This window comes from Gymnoscopelus microlampas, assembly GCF_963454915.1.
Source record: "Gymnoscopelus microlampas genome assembly, chromosome: 14".
Lineage (NCBI taxonomy): Eukaryota > Metazoa > Chordata > Actinopteri > Myctophiformes > Myctophidae > Gymnoscopelus > Gymnoscopelus microlampas.
In genome coordinates this window covers 4,105,582-4,122,787 of record NC_139951.1, presented here as the reverse complement: position 1 = coordinate 4,122,787, position 17,206 = coordinate 4,105,582, and the positions used below count along the sequence as shown (strand labels likewise).

At 40.1% G+C, this 17,206-nt stretch overlaps 1 protein-coding gene across 1 annotated transcript; it reads right to left on the bottom strand.

The window, feature by feature from the left end:
- Nucleotides 1-2,954: 2,954 nt before the first annotated feature.
- On the bottom strand, nt 2,955-5,458 carry LOC311059616 (leukotriene B4 receptor 1-like; the record flags this gene model as incomplete). The annotated part of the gene is made up of 3 exons (XM_084077620.1): nt 2,955-2,970; nt 4,076-4,668; nt 5,192-5,458. The coding sequence occupies 3 exons, from the start codon at nt 5,456-5,458 to the stop codon at nt 2,955-2,957; spliced, it is 876 nt and encodes a 291-aa protein (XP_083933746.1).
- Between the last annotated feature and the right edge of the window lie 11,748 nt (nt 5,459-17,206).

Below are 17,206 nucleotides of genomic sequence, written 5' to 3'. Positions count from 1 at the left end.
ATGTGCTTCTGCTTGTATATTGTGCTTGTATATGAGCTTGTATATCTATCTTTGAATAGCAAACGTATAAAATGCTTTTTATCCCATGTCTAAAATGAGACCGATGCGTTCCAGGTCTTAATGGGTTAATAGAACGCAAATGTTTGATAATGTTTAAAGGTAATTTTTAATGCTTTTTAATATAAAATGACTAAAAGAATCCAGCATGGTTTGTGTTTATTGCATTATGCTTTGCATCACCAAATCTAGCATGTATTTTGTTATAGGTTTGTAGTTAAACTGTAGTTTAAAGTAACACATATATTGTTGAATAAACCCATAATTGTTTTATTTAACACATGATTTGGATAAAACCACCCAGAATGATACATAATTTGACCCACAATTAGGTTGAGTATATAATAAATAATAAGGGTTGAATTTACTCAGATGTAAAGTTAATTTAACCCAGACATGGGTAGAATATATAATAAATACTATGGGTTGCATTTACTCAGATGTAAAGTTAATTTAACCCAGACATGGGTAGAATATATAATAAATACTATGGGTTGCATTTACTCAGATGTAAAGTTAATTTAACCCAGACATGGGTAGAATATATAATAAATACTATGGGTTGCATTTACTCAGACATACAGTTAATTTAACCCAGACATGGGTAGAATATTTTAACTCATCCACTGGGTTAAAACGGACCAACCCATCTTGCTGGGTAAAATTAACTACTGCTGGGCCGGTGCTATAACTACCCAGGGGATGGGCTAAAAACAACCCAGAATGGGTTGTTTCTAACCCAGTGTTTTTCTCTGTGTAGTACGCCCAAAAAATTACTTATTTTCTATCAATCACATACTCCATGAAGCATTGAATTAATGGAGATTATTTAGTTTTTGTCGCATTCCTAAGCTAAAAAAATGTTGAATGATGAATTCAATACTTTATGGGGTGTGTAATTGATAGAAAATAAGTATTTTTTTGGGTGAACTACTCTTTAACTGTAGCAATGGAATGGAAATGGGATGCTGAAAACCAAAAAGTTTTTATTGTCACAAAACAGGTTTACAAAAACAAAAGGGGGGGGGGGGGGGGGTACTTTGTCATACAAGCTCCCAACATTTGCTGTTTCAAGAAAGGGGGGAAAGATGTATGTATTTGTCAAATTCCTAATATCAGAGTAATCATACATAAGTTGCATAACTTACACATAAGCATCAATTATACAAGTGCATAGTTAAAAAAAATAAAAAATAAAGAATAAAATCTAGAATAAAAAAATATAGTTATAGGCATTTAATAAGAGCACTGGTCCAGCCAGTACAGTATTTAGGTTATGTCCAACAGTAGCACAGCATGTACAGTATAGGCTATAACAGTGGTTCTCAACCTTTTCACGCGGCAACCCCCAAAATAATCATAACATTTGAACTGTGGACCCCCCACTCTGACAAGCACTTGGAATTGTAGGAGTTGAGACATTAGATTCAGTTCCCACAGATAAATATTGTGAAAATAGCCGATGTACAAGCTCACAACGCCTCGCGCTGCGAGGCGTTGTGAGCTTGTAGATCGGCTATATTTTTTTTTAGGTATTAAAAAGGTCTTAAAATTCCTTAAAGGGATAGTTCACCCCAAAAAAAATACTTTTTTCTATGGATTAGTCACCCCATGGAGACTTGAATTCATGGGTATTTTTTGTTTTTTGTTGCATTCCTAAGCCAATAATTTGATGACCTGCGGACCGGTAGGCACGGTTCCGGTAGGAGAAACAAAGGAGACTCTTGTGTCTCCTACCGGAAACCGCTGCCGGTCATCAAATTATTGGCTTAGGAATGCGACAAAAACTAAAAAATATCCATGAATTCAAGTGCCCACGGGGTGACTAATCGCTAAGAAATTAGAAAAAAAAATTGGGGGGTGAACTATGCCTTTAAATGGTCACTTAACTGTCATCTGGGGACTCCCCCAAAATCATAATTATGGGGACCCCCCTGGGGGGTGAGACTGGGCTACAACAGCATGTGCAGGAATGAAATGACTACATTAACAGATACAGCTTGTACCAAAATTCAAGAGAGCAAGCACATATGCAAGTCAGTGATTCTCAACCCTTTTAATTTCAAGGACCCCCAGTTTGATATGCAATAGGCTATGGACCCTCATTTGATACTTTTTTGTCTCCGCCAGAGGTGGAGAGTATGTTTTAGTTCCCGTCACGCTGTGTGTGTCCCCCCTAGCCAAGCTAACATTGGTCAAGCTTCACGTGACACGTGACAATATGTTGTCACCAATGCTTTTGATTGGCTAGCAAGACGCATGACGAAATAAAATCCTATAAATAGGTTGGTCACTTCCAAAAAACATTTATGTTTTTGGAAGTGAGGTAACATTGGTCAAGCTAACGGGATCAAGCTAACATTGGTCAAGTGACACGTGACAATATGTAATATAAATAGGTAAGACAGGATTAATCAGGAACAGTATACTGGCGGAGACCTGTGCTCAGAGGAGCACATTTTCTAGTTTTAAATAATTTATTGTATTTAAATCTCTGGGACACTGTAAAATCCACAGTGTTAACTTAACTCTGAGGTTATTTGGTTCCAGTAAATTGTACACTCACATACAGAGTGACAGACCCATAAGGGTCCATTTGGACCCCTGGTGGGAACCGGACCCAAAGATTGACAACCAGTGATGTAAGTAATCATGTCTGGTCTATTGAAGCATCATTAAAACAATATAAACTGGTATGCATGTCATAATTACATTACATTACATTACAGTCATTTAGCAGACGCTTTTATCCAAAGCGACTTACAGTAAGTGCATTCAACATAGGCAATGTAGCGTAGGCAAGAAAACTACTATCACCAGAAGTCTTAAGTGCATTCTCTTCTCAAGCAAGCAACTAAGAGTATACCTAGCGCAAAGGTAAACGTGCAATATACCAGCTACTGTAGCTGCTTTCTTAGACGGATGAGACAAAATAGGAAAATCAAATAACACACTATTATACCTGAGAGTGATAATTGCTTTTTCTTGGTTTTCTACATAATGATTGGTAAAATGTAGACAATCACTGAAAACATTTTTAGGCCTTTTTTATTTATTATTACATAATCTCTACTAACCCAATAGAACGCCGAGCTATTGCAATCAGTGACTAATAAAACCAGTTATGGACAAAGTACTCAACCCCAGTACTTGAGTCAAAGTACTGGAGTACTTGTTTTAAACAAACTACTTAATCAAAATAGTAGCTAGATGCTTTAAAAAAAATAGTTATGTATTCAAAAGAACCAATTACAAAGCACATTGTGTTTTTAATATCAACCAGCTGTATTGAAATTACAGCTGGTTGTAAGTTCACAAACCGTCTCAATGTGACACGTTGTGAGCTTGTAGATCAGCTAGTTTCGCTACTTTTGAAATAGGGCTTAAGTGGTTAATTCACAATGTAGCTTCCTAGAAATGTAGTGGAGTCCAAAGAACAACATTTGTCTTTGAAATGTACAGTAGTGGAGTGAAAGTCATAAGTACCAAAAAATACAAATAGCCTGCTCAAGTAAAGTACAGATACTCAGAAATTCACAAAATTCACTTTGGTATTTGTTATTGTTTTGTTAAAAGGGTTAAAGTACTATATTCTGATAGTAATCATTGCTACAGAGCGTTTGTTAGGTCACAGGGGTCTCTCCAGCTCTTTAGTAAACAGAATATAGCACAATTTCATGTAGGTGACAACATTTAAGCCAATCAGGAGAGAGCACTGAAAATGCATTGTTTTGTTTAATAAAGAGCTGGAGAGACATGGGAGACTCCTTTTACTGAACAAACACTCTATAGTAATGAGTACTAGCTGACTACGAGCTATTTAACACTTATTTTAACCAAAGTAAATCACTTACCCTACCTTTAAGTAGAGTAAGTAAATGTTGTTCCCTTTGGCCTATATATAGCTTTTAACCAAAAAGGTCACACATTGCTCGCCCGCAGAAAATCCCCACTCTCTCTGCTACCCGGCCAAATTTTGCGAAACGAAAAGGCATAGAGAAACGGGTCTATGACTAACCTGAACAAGGGGAAAATGTAAACCATCTTCACTTCGAACGTATCCATGAAGCACTCCAGCTTATACGCCACGTCGGGCCGCGACGTACGCAGCGAAGCCCCCACGATCCCCACCATGCCCACGACGTGGATGGGAACCCAGAGAACCACGAAGGTCACGATGATCCTGGAGATGAGCTGGCTCGTCCTCTCGCAGCCGGACAGAGATATCTCCTTCACCTTCCGGTGGAGGCAGAGGTAGAAGGACGTCATGACGGAGAACGGCACCACGAAGCCGAACAGCAGGTCCAGCACGGCGGCGGTCAGGGTTTCCCCTACCATCTGCGGCGGCCTGCTGCAGTCGAAGCGGCCGGCCTTAATCCGGCCGAAGGAGGCCACGGACGGCCAGGTCATGAGGCACGACACGGCCCAGAGTCCCGCGATCAGCGCCCTCTCGCCCTTGGCGCCCATCCGCGCCCACCGGCGGCGGTGGAGCACCGCCATGAAGCGCTGGACGCTCATCAGCGTGATGATGTAGAGGTTGGCGTAGTGGCTGCAGAAGGTGACGAAGGTGACGGCCTTGCAGAGGCCGTAGCTCAGGTCCCAGCGCCGCACCTTTGCATTACATTACATAACAGTCATTTAGCAGACACTTTTATCCAAAGCAACTTACAATAAGTGCATTCAACATACGTAGGCAAGAAAACTACTAATCACCAGAAGTCTTAAGTGCATTCTCTTCTAAAACAAGCGCTATGGTAAAAGTGCAATATATCAGCTACCTACTTTCTTTTTTCTTTTTTTTTTAAAAACGTTTTGTTTATTCGTTTTTGTTCTTTTACATACTCATAGGTAGTACAGACATTTACTGAAGCAAATAAGCAAATAAACAGAGTATCTCCAAACAGTGAAGAAAGTAATTAACAGCTACTGTACCTACTTTCTTAAACAGATGAGACCAATAGGGAAATCAAATGAGCAAGAGCCAAAACAAATCAAGTGTATCAAATAAACAAGACCCAATAAGACAAGAGCCCGTACAACTAATTGACAACAAGTAGGTAAGGCAAAGAGGAAAGGTAGTGTTTCCTGAAGAGGTGGGTTTTCAGCCTGCGGCGAAAGATGGGCAGTGACTCACCGAGTCGCCGATCCACACGGGCAGGACGGTCAGGCAGAGCAGGTCGCAGCAGACCAGGTTCAGCATCAGCAGGTGGGTGAAGTTGCTCGGATCCAGCCTGCGCAGCAGGAGCGCCAGCACGCCGACGTTTCCCAGAGTGCCCAGGGCGAAGAACAGGCCCAGGACGACCGCCGCGGTCAGGTTCGCGGCGCTCGGGGCGAACTCCTCGGAGGGCGAGGGCGGCGAAGCGAGGAGACGGGAGTCGTTGGAGGTGAAAAGCTCTTCCATTTTTTTTTGTTCTGGGACGAAAGGCTGATGTTTGATGGTGGTTGCAACAGCAAGGGGCGAGGACTGGGGAGTGATCTGGTGGCTTGCCTTGAGCGGAATGTGGTTTATATAGCGCGGCTGCCGGATAGAAACCTTGTATCTCCACGTTTCTTTTTTTTTCTTCTTTTTTTATGAATGCCCTACTTTGTCGTACAACAGTGTCGCTCAAAAGTGGTGAAAATAGCTGATCTACAAGCTCACAATGTTGCGTTGTGAGCTTGTAGATCTGCTGTTTTTGCTATATTTAACCCACTAAGTGACCCTGACCATGCATTTAGATTAGGTGAAAGTGAAGATTTGTATTTTATTTTATCGACCACTTGTTGAGAAACAGCGCAGTACGTATAATGACGCGTCAATGTCATCAGTTCCTGGGAAGTCTGATGTGAAGAACTTCCACAGAAATGGGAGTTAGAATCTCAAGGGAAACTGTACCAGATTGTCTGGTTGTGTCATTATTAGGAAATGTGCTCATAATCAATCGCATGTGTCAAAAATAGCAGATATAGAAGCTCATAGGACGGCACCGAGTGCCGCGCTATGAGCTTGTAGATCTGCTACTTTTTTTTTTAAATCATGAAAATGTGTGCAAATCTTTGAATATATATACTGTATATGTTTTAAAGGGAACATTTTTAACTCAAATCTTTGCTTCTGGGGGGTCCCTGGAACTAAATATTTTGAGATAGGGGTCCGCGGCCAGATACATATCATTTTGGGGGTCCTTGACATGAAGAGCCACTGATTATAAAGTACCAAAAGTAGAAGTACTAAAATGTTTGAAAATAGCAGATCTACAAGCTCACAACGCGTCGCGATGCGACGTGTTGTGAGCTTGTAGATCTGCTATTTTCAAATAACCTATGTATACAATAGGGCTAAAGTATGTTTCCATAATATTATAATTGATATCTGAAAAGTAACTAAGTTTTCAGATAATTGTAGTCGAGTAAAAAGTACAATATTCGCCTCTGAGATGTAGTGGAGTTGAAGTAAAAGTATTGGAAATTGGTAATCCTCGAGTAAAGTACAAATACCTCAAAATTGTACTTAAGTACAGTACTTGAGTAAATGCACTTACTTACTTTCCACCACTGCATACGGGACACAGTTTTTATTTTATCCCAGTTCCTGTTTTGAACATACAAGGTTTCCGCCCGACGACGACGAAAGCCACATTGAGTGATTTGGTGTCCTGCCATAAATGGACCGCGGTTTACACACGATAGCACATGTGTATAAGAATGACTCTAAATATAGACAGGAGAGAGGACAGACACGGGAAGTTGCACTTCCAAAGGGCTCTCAGGACTTGTCAAACTGTCTATTTGTTGAATTAATCTCATTAACCGTGGCAGGATTTTGAGCATGCATTTTAGGGCTCCAAAGTAACAGATCTGCAAGCTCACGATACGTTGCACCGCGATGGTTGCCGATTGAAATCAGTGGTGCAAAGTAACTAAGTGCATTTACGTACTGTACTTCAGTACAATGTTTAGGTATTTTTTACCTTACTGGAGCATTTCCAATTGTCAGTACTTTTACTTCTACTCCACTACACCTCAGAGGCAAATATTGTACTTTTCACTCCACTGCAATTATTACTTTAGCTACTAGTTAATTTGTCGATTTAGATTATTATTATTATTATAAAACATACATTACCCACTTCAACCCTATATATACATTTCGGCCATTTGAAAATAGCAGATCTACATGCTCACAAAGCGTTGTGTACATTTACTCAAGTGCTTGACTTAAGTACATTTATTTTTTAAATGTTTCTTTATACTTTGGCTATTTGAAAATAGCAGATCTACAAGCTCACAACGCATCACTTTGTGATACGTTGTGAGCTTGTAGATCTGCTATTTTCAATACATTTTGAACACTTGTGAAACGGGACATTCTGCATTACGAGTACTTTTATTTTGATACTTTCTCTAGTAACATTTCTACATTGCAGTACTGATACTTTTACGGAAGTAAAAAATGTGAGTACTTTTCCCACTACTGATTGAAATAACCTATAGGCTACAATACCTATTAATAATTAGCCCACAATGTATATGAGGATATTTTGTATTGACTTTCTTCCTTTCTCGTATCCATTCTTAGGACTACATTTTGTAACTGCAAATCGTAGCTTATATATGGAGAATCACTTCCTTCTTTGTTTGAAAAGTTTGGATTTGGCCTGCATGGCCTTTTAGATCAGTGGTTCTCAAACGTTTTCATATCAAGGACCCCCAAATTGATTATGTATCTGGCTGTGGACCCCCATTTGGAATGATTTTGTTCCAGGGACCTCCATACTATACGAGAACATTTTCACAACTTTTCAAAAATAGCAGATCTACAAGCTCACAACGCATTGGAACCCCCACCATGACTATTTTAATCACTATTTTAGACTGATTTGCATGGAAATATCCCCAAAGACTCTGGACTAAATATTCAGGTTTGTTGTGGTCATGTTAATTACAGTTTCACACCTCATTAAGATGCTGGTCAGACTTGACGAGTAGCACAAGTATCTTTTTTTATTTATTCTTTAAATTTAGGGTAGCCAATCATTTTTTACCCACCTTTTCTCCTAAATGTTGTTGTTAGACTATGTTAGAGTATGTTTTACCCTCTGTCTGTCTGTCCGTCCATCCGTCCGTCCATGTGTGTGTGTGTGTGTGTGTGTCCGTCCGTCTGTGAACAGCGAGAGTATGTTTTACCCTCTGTCCGTCCATGTGTGTGTGTGTGTGTGTGTGTGTGTGTGTGCGTGCGTGCGTGCGTGCGTGCGTGCGTGTGTGTGTGTGTGTGTGTGTGTCCGTCCGTCTGTGAACAGCTAATCTCCCACACCGTTGGCTTGATCGGAGCGAAACTGTGCACACACACTCTCTGGATGCCAATTCAGAACCTCTGCCCCAATTTCTTCACATGGGCCTGTTATAGTGCCACAAGGAGGCCGCTTTTTGCAAAACACATTTTTTCACAGTACTCCTACAGATTTTGTCCAAACATCACGCAAATCGGTAGTATCGGTACACAGTATCTCTATAGTCATTAAACGAAACGGGTCATTCCGATTTTTCATATTCCATCCTGATTGGCTAAAAATGGCTTCCAAAGTTTGCAGGAGTACTCCATTTTGAACAAAATGCCTCAAATCATGAACACAGCATGCAATTTCCCTGAAATTTTGCACGCACATTCCCACTATGCCGAGAAAGAAATGCCACTTAGGAGTAGGAGGTAGGCCCTCATGGTTCCTTGAGGGGGTTCCAAATGGCCCCTATGGGTGTGTAACTCTGAGAGTGTACAAATGGAACCAAATGGACCGGTCCATTTGGTTCCATTTGTACACTCTTAGAGTTATAGGGGTCCTTGAAATTAAAAAGTTTGAGAATCACTGTGCTACACGAAATGGAACAGAGCCTTCATTAATATCATTGATAACACCTGTGATAGAAGTAAGGAAGAGGCCCAATTTCCTTCCAGTATGACTGCTGTGTTCGCGTCGACTCCCAACAAAGGCGGATGCACCATGTTGGATTCTAACCCACAACCTCCATGGTGGGTGGTGGACAGGGGCTTTACCACTGCGCCACCCGAGCGCCGACACAATGAGGGTTTCAATGTTAACTGCCATATTTTGTTTTGTTAAAGGTGTATTTCACTTTGAAACACTTCTGGGGTCATTCTAACGTCTGCTCTGTCTTTTGTGTTTACCCTCAGACAGTTTTTAATTGCTCGATTCAATATTTAGACATTTGATATTCATTTTACCAGACACACCCCTTTCCTATTTACGCCCATTGAACTCCAAACGCCTGAAAACCAGAAAACACACATCCCTGTCTCTGGTGACTGATAACTGTCCTTATTACCTAATACATGAGGGGGGCATATTATTTGAATTACCTTTTTTTCTTTCATGAACAAAATTAATTCTCATATGTCCACATTAAGAGGAGCCAATGGGCTGCATGTAGCTAGCGTTATTAGTCAATAATAGGAAGGAAATCCATCAAAAGGCATTTATGACATAGATAGATTATTGATCCCCATGGTGAGAAATTCAGGTGATGGCACGTGGGCGGCAGTGGCTCAGGGGTAGAGTGGCCGGATGGAGACCATGAGGTTCCCAGTTCGATTCCGGGCTCCCCCAGAGTTAGTGTTGAAGTGTCCTTGAGCAAGACGCTGAACCCCAAATTGCTCCTGATGAGCAGGTCGGTGCCTTGCATGGTTTCCTCCGCCATCGGTGTATGAATGTGTGTGTGTGACTGGTGATCGTATGTGAATGTGGGAGGTGAGCACGCTAGCGTCGACTGTTTGCCGCCTCACCTCCAAATATATGTATGAATGAACCATTGTTAAGTGAGTACTTAGAAAAGTGCTATAAAAATGTAATTCATTATTATTATGGCAGCACTGCAGTAGGCATGAAACAGGATTGCAACCGAGATTCAGATAACAAAGCGAAAAAGACTAAAGACACTTGGACTGACTGACTGGGAAAGCATTGTATAGTACTATAAACAATTGCCAAACATAAGTATAAAGCACAAATATCACCAGAATATGAACATCATATCTATGTCAAAGAAAAAATAAATACTTGGTGTTTTTGATTAGAGTCTATGGGATAACTAGTTACAGTTTTGCTGTGATATATTGTATTTGGGCCTCCTGGCCATTATGTGTGTCCATATTAAGGACTGAACATACTGTAGGGTGAATAATCCTTCTGAACTCACACAATCATATTCAATGTTATAAATCTATTGTATCTATTGTATATCTAATCATGTCATATATCCATCTATATTCTGCCATCTTCATGTCCATGAATTCAAGGCTTCATGGGGTGTGTAATTGATAGAAAACAAGTACGTTTTGGGGTGAACTACTCCTTTAAAAGTAAACCACTAACTGTGTCCTCCTGACAACACACTAGATAAACAGTTCCGGACACAAACGTAAATACTCTTCTCACACGATGCAAACAAAACAAAGTCCATTAAATGAATCATATAAGAAATAAAGACAAAAAAAGGATAATAAATAATTACAAATGATCATGTCAGTTTAATCACCAACATACTGCCATCAAAACAGGAAGGAGCGCTGCGACAACAAATGCAGCACACAGTTAATATCAGTGGTGGAAAAAGTACTCAAATATTTTACTTAAGTAAAAGTGTGAATACTGCAATGTAGAAGTACTCTGTTACAAGTAAAAGCCTGGAATTCAAAATTGACTTGAGTAAAAGTACAAAAGTATTGGTATCAAAATGTACTTAAAGTATCAAAAGTAAAAGTGCTAAAATGTTTGAAAATAGCAGATCTACAAGCTCACAACGCGTTGCGATGCGTTGTAAGCTTGTAGATGTATAAAATAGGGCTAAAGTGGTTAATGCATGTTTTATAATGTAATAATTCATATCTGCATAGTAACTAAAGTTTTAAAATAATTGTAGTGGAGTACAAAGTACAATATTTGCCTCTGAGATGTAGTGGAGTAGAAGTAAAAGTATTGTACTGGACTCCTGTTTGTGCATTTTTGTAACCTGCAGGGGGAGCTATAATACCAACATTCCAAGCAGAACTGAGAGGAGTTTGTAAAACGGCTTTATAAACAAATAAATAAATGCTGAACCCTCCACACTGATAGAGCTGCAGGACAGTAGTAGCAATGACCTGTTCCATAACTATCTCCACTGATGAATGATTCAGAATATAGCATTCATAGTGAGGCCATGTCGGGCAATTTGGCAGAAATAGCAGATCAACAAAATCGTGTTAAGTGTATTATGTCAAATGATATAAGATTACCCAGTATGTCCTGGGGCGTGTTAAGTTCTGGCCACTGTGCTGCATGTAGGCAGGGATATGAATAGGAACACATCAAAAAAGCATTCATTACCTTGATAAGTCTTATATTGATCCCAGTGGGGAATTCAGGTGTTTAGCAGCACAGCTGGCATGAAACTCAATTACAACCAAGAGATTCAAATACAAAATATAAAAGTCCAAATAAATGTAGAAGACTTAAGAGTCGACTAGCCTACCTACTGTAGCCCTCAGGACTTGGGACTGACTGGGATAGCTAAGTATATAAACAATTTAAATCTAAAGGCATAAGTACAAGAAACAATGTATCACCAGAATATGAACAAACTGTATATCTATACGTCAAAGAACAAAACATACTGGGTGCTCTTGAATAGTGTGTGATAACTTGTTATAGTCCAGGTGGATGTGTGGTTCTCACAAAGTCAATATATAAGGTAGACGTCTTTGGTCTTTGCTGTAATATACTGATCTAATTAGGCCTCCTGGCCATTATGTGTGTATACAGTATAAGGAGGATTGAACCTAGGTTAAATCGGTCTAGCCACGCCCTGAGGAAGACCCACGCAAATCAAAAATTGCCGACCTTATATGGCTTTTAATATGTTTTAATTGTTAAATTATGCCCTAAAGACATTACATGCTTAATTTCAATGCATTAAATTAACTATATCCTCGGCTCATTGTGCTTAGAAGTTATTCTGAGGGCTTCTCTGTCTTCATATATCTATAGTATATGTACAGACTGTCAACAGTGGATGTTGGAGGGTGATGTATGTACAGTGTCAGCCTAAACAGTAGGTATATGGATCATATATTATGTACAGTCAATCAACAGTGAATATAATGAACAATATACAATCTATTGACAGTGAAACATGAAGAGCTGTTAACCTAAGCAGGCTCATACTTTAGTGTACATCCAGTAGTCTATGAGCACATGTACCAGGGAAGACACGGCTCATTAATGCAAAAAAAATAGTAATTCCTCTACCGAGGACTCAAATACCCGCTGAAGATGATGGTTGTACGGGGAGGTTTAACACCCCACATTCTAGAAGAATCTATTGCCCCAGTAGAGCTAGTATATAATTATATTTAAAAAGAGGTAGGTTAAGTGATATTTCTTTGTTAAATTAATCATTAAATACAAATAGCTCTATATTCTGATAGTAATCATTGCTACAGTATAGATTGTTTGTTCAGTAATAGTAGTCTCCCTGTCTCTCCAGCTCATTAGTAAACAGAAAATGCATTTCCAGGTCGGGATACCAATTTTATCCAATCGGGAGAGAGAACTCACACAGGATTGGTAAGAATGGCAAACCACCTGTAAATGTGTTTTCTGTTTATTAAAGAGCTGGAGAGACAGGGAACAAACAAACACTATAGCAATGGTTACAAGCAGAATATACACTAGTGTGTTAACGTTTTAACACAATGTTTTGTTTTAACCAAAACATATCATCTATCCTACCTAATATTCATCATCATCATCATCATCCTCATCATCATCACTGTCATCATCATCATCACTGTTTACATCATTCCTCAGCTTGAGAGGTAGGGGGTACCTAAAGGTAGCATTGCTGCAATCATCAGGCATCTGTCCCACAATTTCCCACGTGTCCATCTCTTCACAGTAGCGCTCAATGCTCAGGAGAGGCCTACAAGAAGAAAGACCAATAGCCATGAGAGAAATGTCTGGTGTGGTAAAGAACACATCTTTCCCCTGCATTCATGAAGCAGTAGTGTCTTACCTGAGGCTGCCGTCCAGCCCTCCTAGAACGTACATCTTTCCATCCAACACAACCACACTAGGCTGGTAGCGTTGCTCTTGCATGGGGGCACACATGGTCCACAGGTTGGTCTTGGGGTTGAAGAACTCCACCGTGTTTTCAATGACGAGAAAGGTCTCCTTTTCCGTTATATCAAAAAAATTCCGACCACCTATATAGATAAAGAATTAACAAAATAGTGACCATTTGTGGACTCTATTATGTGCCAAAAACTATGGTCAAGGTGAAGTGAGTTCATTTTGAAACTAAGATCATTGGCTGAAATATATTTCAAATTCAGTACTTAAGTACAATTTTGATGTAGGGCCTACTTTTAATTTACTTGAGTGTTTCCATGAAAAAAAAAAACACCTCAGAAGCCCTCGCAAGTAAGTATGGATCGTAGGACTATAATCTATATCTTTTTACTAATTTCGGGAGATTTACACGGGTAACATGGCACTGGTTCGACCTCCCATTAGTTCGACCTCCCATTGGTTCGACGTCTCTATAGTCAGACCGGGTCGTAGGCTACTATAGAGACGTCCTACAAGTCACAATAATCCGACATCTCTTTAGTTCGACCCATCAGACTTTCAGACTAAATAGAAGTCCTGCTGGTTCAACCTCCCGTTATTTCAACCACTGTCTGTATTCTGAATAAGGGGGAAAACTTAATTAACTAATAATTAATAATTATCATTATTATTATTATTAGTATTATTATTATAACCATGTTAATTGCCCGGAGTAGGCTACCCAACGCAAATCTTGCGGTATTTATTTGCGGTAAGACCCGCGGTCGGGAATAGGTGGTCAAAATAAAACCTATGGCCCCGCAAAATCTTGCATCCTACCACAATAAACCAGATATAGAGCTTATAGGCCTACTTCTAGCAAGACATGAATATGTCTACATGCAGGGGAGAACGTAATTTCCCATACTGTGCTGCTGCGGACAAGTTACAACGCAAGCGGTCTCTCTCTCTCTCTCTCTCTCTCTCTCTCTCTCTCTCTCTCTCTCTCTCTCTCTCTCTCTCTCTCTCTCTCTCTCTCTCTCTCTCTCTCTCTCTCTCTCTCTCTCTCTCTCTCTCTCTCTCTCTCTCTCTCTCTCTCTCTCTCTCTCTCTCTCTCTCTCTCTCTCTCTCTCTCTCTCTCTCTCTCTCTCTCTCTCTCTCTCTCTCTCTCTCTCTCTCTCTCTCTCTCTCTCTCTCTCTGCATTCACATACAATAGAAGATTGTATGCTCACAGTGTTTCAGCTACTGTAGGCATAGGCCTATCCATTGCACCAACTGACAGACAAGGACAAAACGATAATAATAATCCTTCAATATTATTATTATTATTACTAGGCGAGAGAGAGAGAGAGAGAGCCTAATAATAATAATAATATATAGCTATAATAACTCGTAGATATAAAACATTTAAAATCGATAAAATACATCTAGTCTAGATCTAAGGCTATAGCAAAGATGAATCTGACACATGCATAGTTTCAGTGTTAAAACGGTTAAAATCATTGCTGTCTGTGGTTCTATATGGGCTGTACAAATCATTTTGATAAATAATAGCTTGCAGCGTATTAAAGAAAAATAACTAGCCTATAAACTTCATTTTTGGAACCATGAACTTTAGTTCCAAACTTTGAATTATTAACTAAAAACTGAACTAGTTCATTTTGAAGTTTGTGACTGGGTTGGGGAATGAAATAAAATAGGCCTATTTATAAAAAATAACATTTTATTTTTTATTGTCTTCACGAATCAGCGTCTGGCGACCTGTCCGCTGTTTCCCTTGTTTATACTTTGCGCGGGGCGCACAAGCTCTGAACAGTCAGACATGCAGGTGGTTGTCTAGTTACAGCATGGCTCAGAAACTAATATTAGTGACATTCTGGAGCTGGACACCTTGGACATACATGCTCTGATGAGGGAATTCCTCACCATCACTCCAGAGCGCAAGAGCACATTGGGATAGTTTAATAGCATTTACTGTGTTGTGTGTTCTGATCATGGGCCACATGTGGCACAGCTGCTGCTATTATAGTGTTCTGACGGTCGGGTCGCTGTGCCACTGCAAATAACACCTCCAGGTCAAAAGTAGTTCCAGCGGTATGGTGGGCCTGTTTATACCCAAATGACAGCCGTCAGTCACAGCTGTCATTTGGGTATCAACAGCATCATTAGCTATAATAGGCGAGTGTTACAGATCTACAAGCTCACAGCAAAGGTGTTGCTGATCGCCGCGTTGTGAGCTTGTAGATCAGATAAACTCGGGGCGCGACACCACAATGGTAGCATGTGTGCGTTCATCGTATTCTTTATTATGGTGAAGAAATAGATGCTATTGAAGGATTATTATTATCGTTTTGTCCTTGTCTGTCAGTTGGTGCAATGGATAGGCCTATGGCTACAGTAGCTGAAACACTGTGAGCATACTCTTCTATTGTATGTGAATGCGCAAAATATGATAGCATAATAATAGTAATAATAATATAGGTCAGGTGGAGCCCACGGAACTCCCATGCGAGAGAGAGGGTCTATTTATTTCTGAGGAGGAGTTTCTCACAGATATAGGGAAAGTGTTTATATTGCAACGACTCACGGGACATATATTATGAAGGAATATTATATTGTGACACCATGACACGAGAGAGAGAGAGAGAGAGAGAGAGAGAGAGAGAGAGAGAGAGAGAGAGAGAGAGAGACCCCGTTTGCGTTGTAACTTGTGTTGTAACTAACACCGCTTATAAAGGTATATTGTAGCCTATTATATTATATTGTGACACCGTGACGAGCTGCACACACGTGCAGAGAGAGAGAGAGAGAACCACCTAACACCTAAAAGAAAGCGACCTAGATGCACTCCATAACAAAGCACTCACACACAGCGAAACTCTAGAGAGATGCCCCCTCAGCCAGCTGGCCATGGAACTCCGGGCACAAACACAAACAGAGCCACGAGATAGAAAACCCATCGGACCAAACACAATTATAAAACAGCAAAAGGAAAACTACCTGACACATTGGAAAGAAGCAACACAAAAGCAGAGTAAACTAGACTGCTATCTGGCCCTAAACAGAGAATACGCAGTGGCAGAATACCTGAGCACCGTGACCGACCCAAAACAAAGACAAATCTTAACTAGGTACAGACTCAGTGAGCACAGTCTTGAGATCGAGAAAGGTCGTCACAGGCAGACCTGTATCCCGAGAGAAGACAGACTATGCACCCACTGCACACAAAAGGAAGTGGAAACCGAGACACATACTTCCCACAGATTACAACCACACACAGAGATTTTGAAAATATGACCAATGACAAAAACTCCCATATCTGCTGGGCGAAGTACAACAATGTGCAAACACATCAGCAAGATTCGTGAGTTGCTGTGATAGGAGAAGGATATCGAACGGAACACAACCACCCTAAAGACTCATCATTGTGTATATTCCTGCACTATACCTGCACCCAGTGATCTTGGTACATAGAAATTGATCTATTGAAAATTCTGACTTTCAAACGTAATTTTTTTGTTTCGATTGTATTGCTGTATTGTTGTATTGTGCTTTTTGCTTTGGCAATGTAAACGTATGTTTTATTTTTCTTGAATTGAATTGAATTGAGAGAGAGAGAGAGACCGCTTGCGTTGTAACTTGTCCGCAGCAGCACAGTATGGGAAATTACGTTCTCCCCTGCATGTAGACATATTCATATCTTGCTAGAAGTAGGCCTATAAGCTCTATATCTGGTTTATTGTGGTAGGATGCAAGATTTTGCGGGGCCATAGGTTTTATTTTGACCACCTATTCCGATTACATGGTTATAATAATAATACTAATACTACTACTAATAATAATACTACTAATAATAATAATGATAATAATAAGTTTAATAAGTGTTCCCCCTTATTCATAATACAGACAGTGGTTGAAATAACAGGAGGTTGAACCAGCAGGACCTCCCTTTAGTCTGAAAGTTTGATGGGTCGAACTAAAGAGATGTCGGATTATTGTGACTTGTAGGACGTCTCTATAGTACGACCCGGTCTGAGGTCGAACTAATGGGAAGTCGAACCAGCGG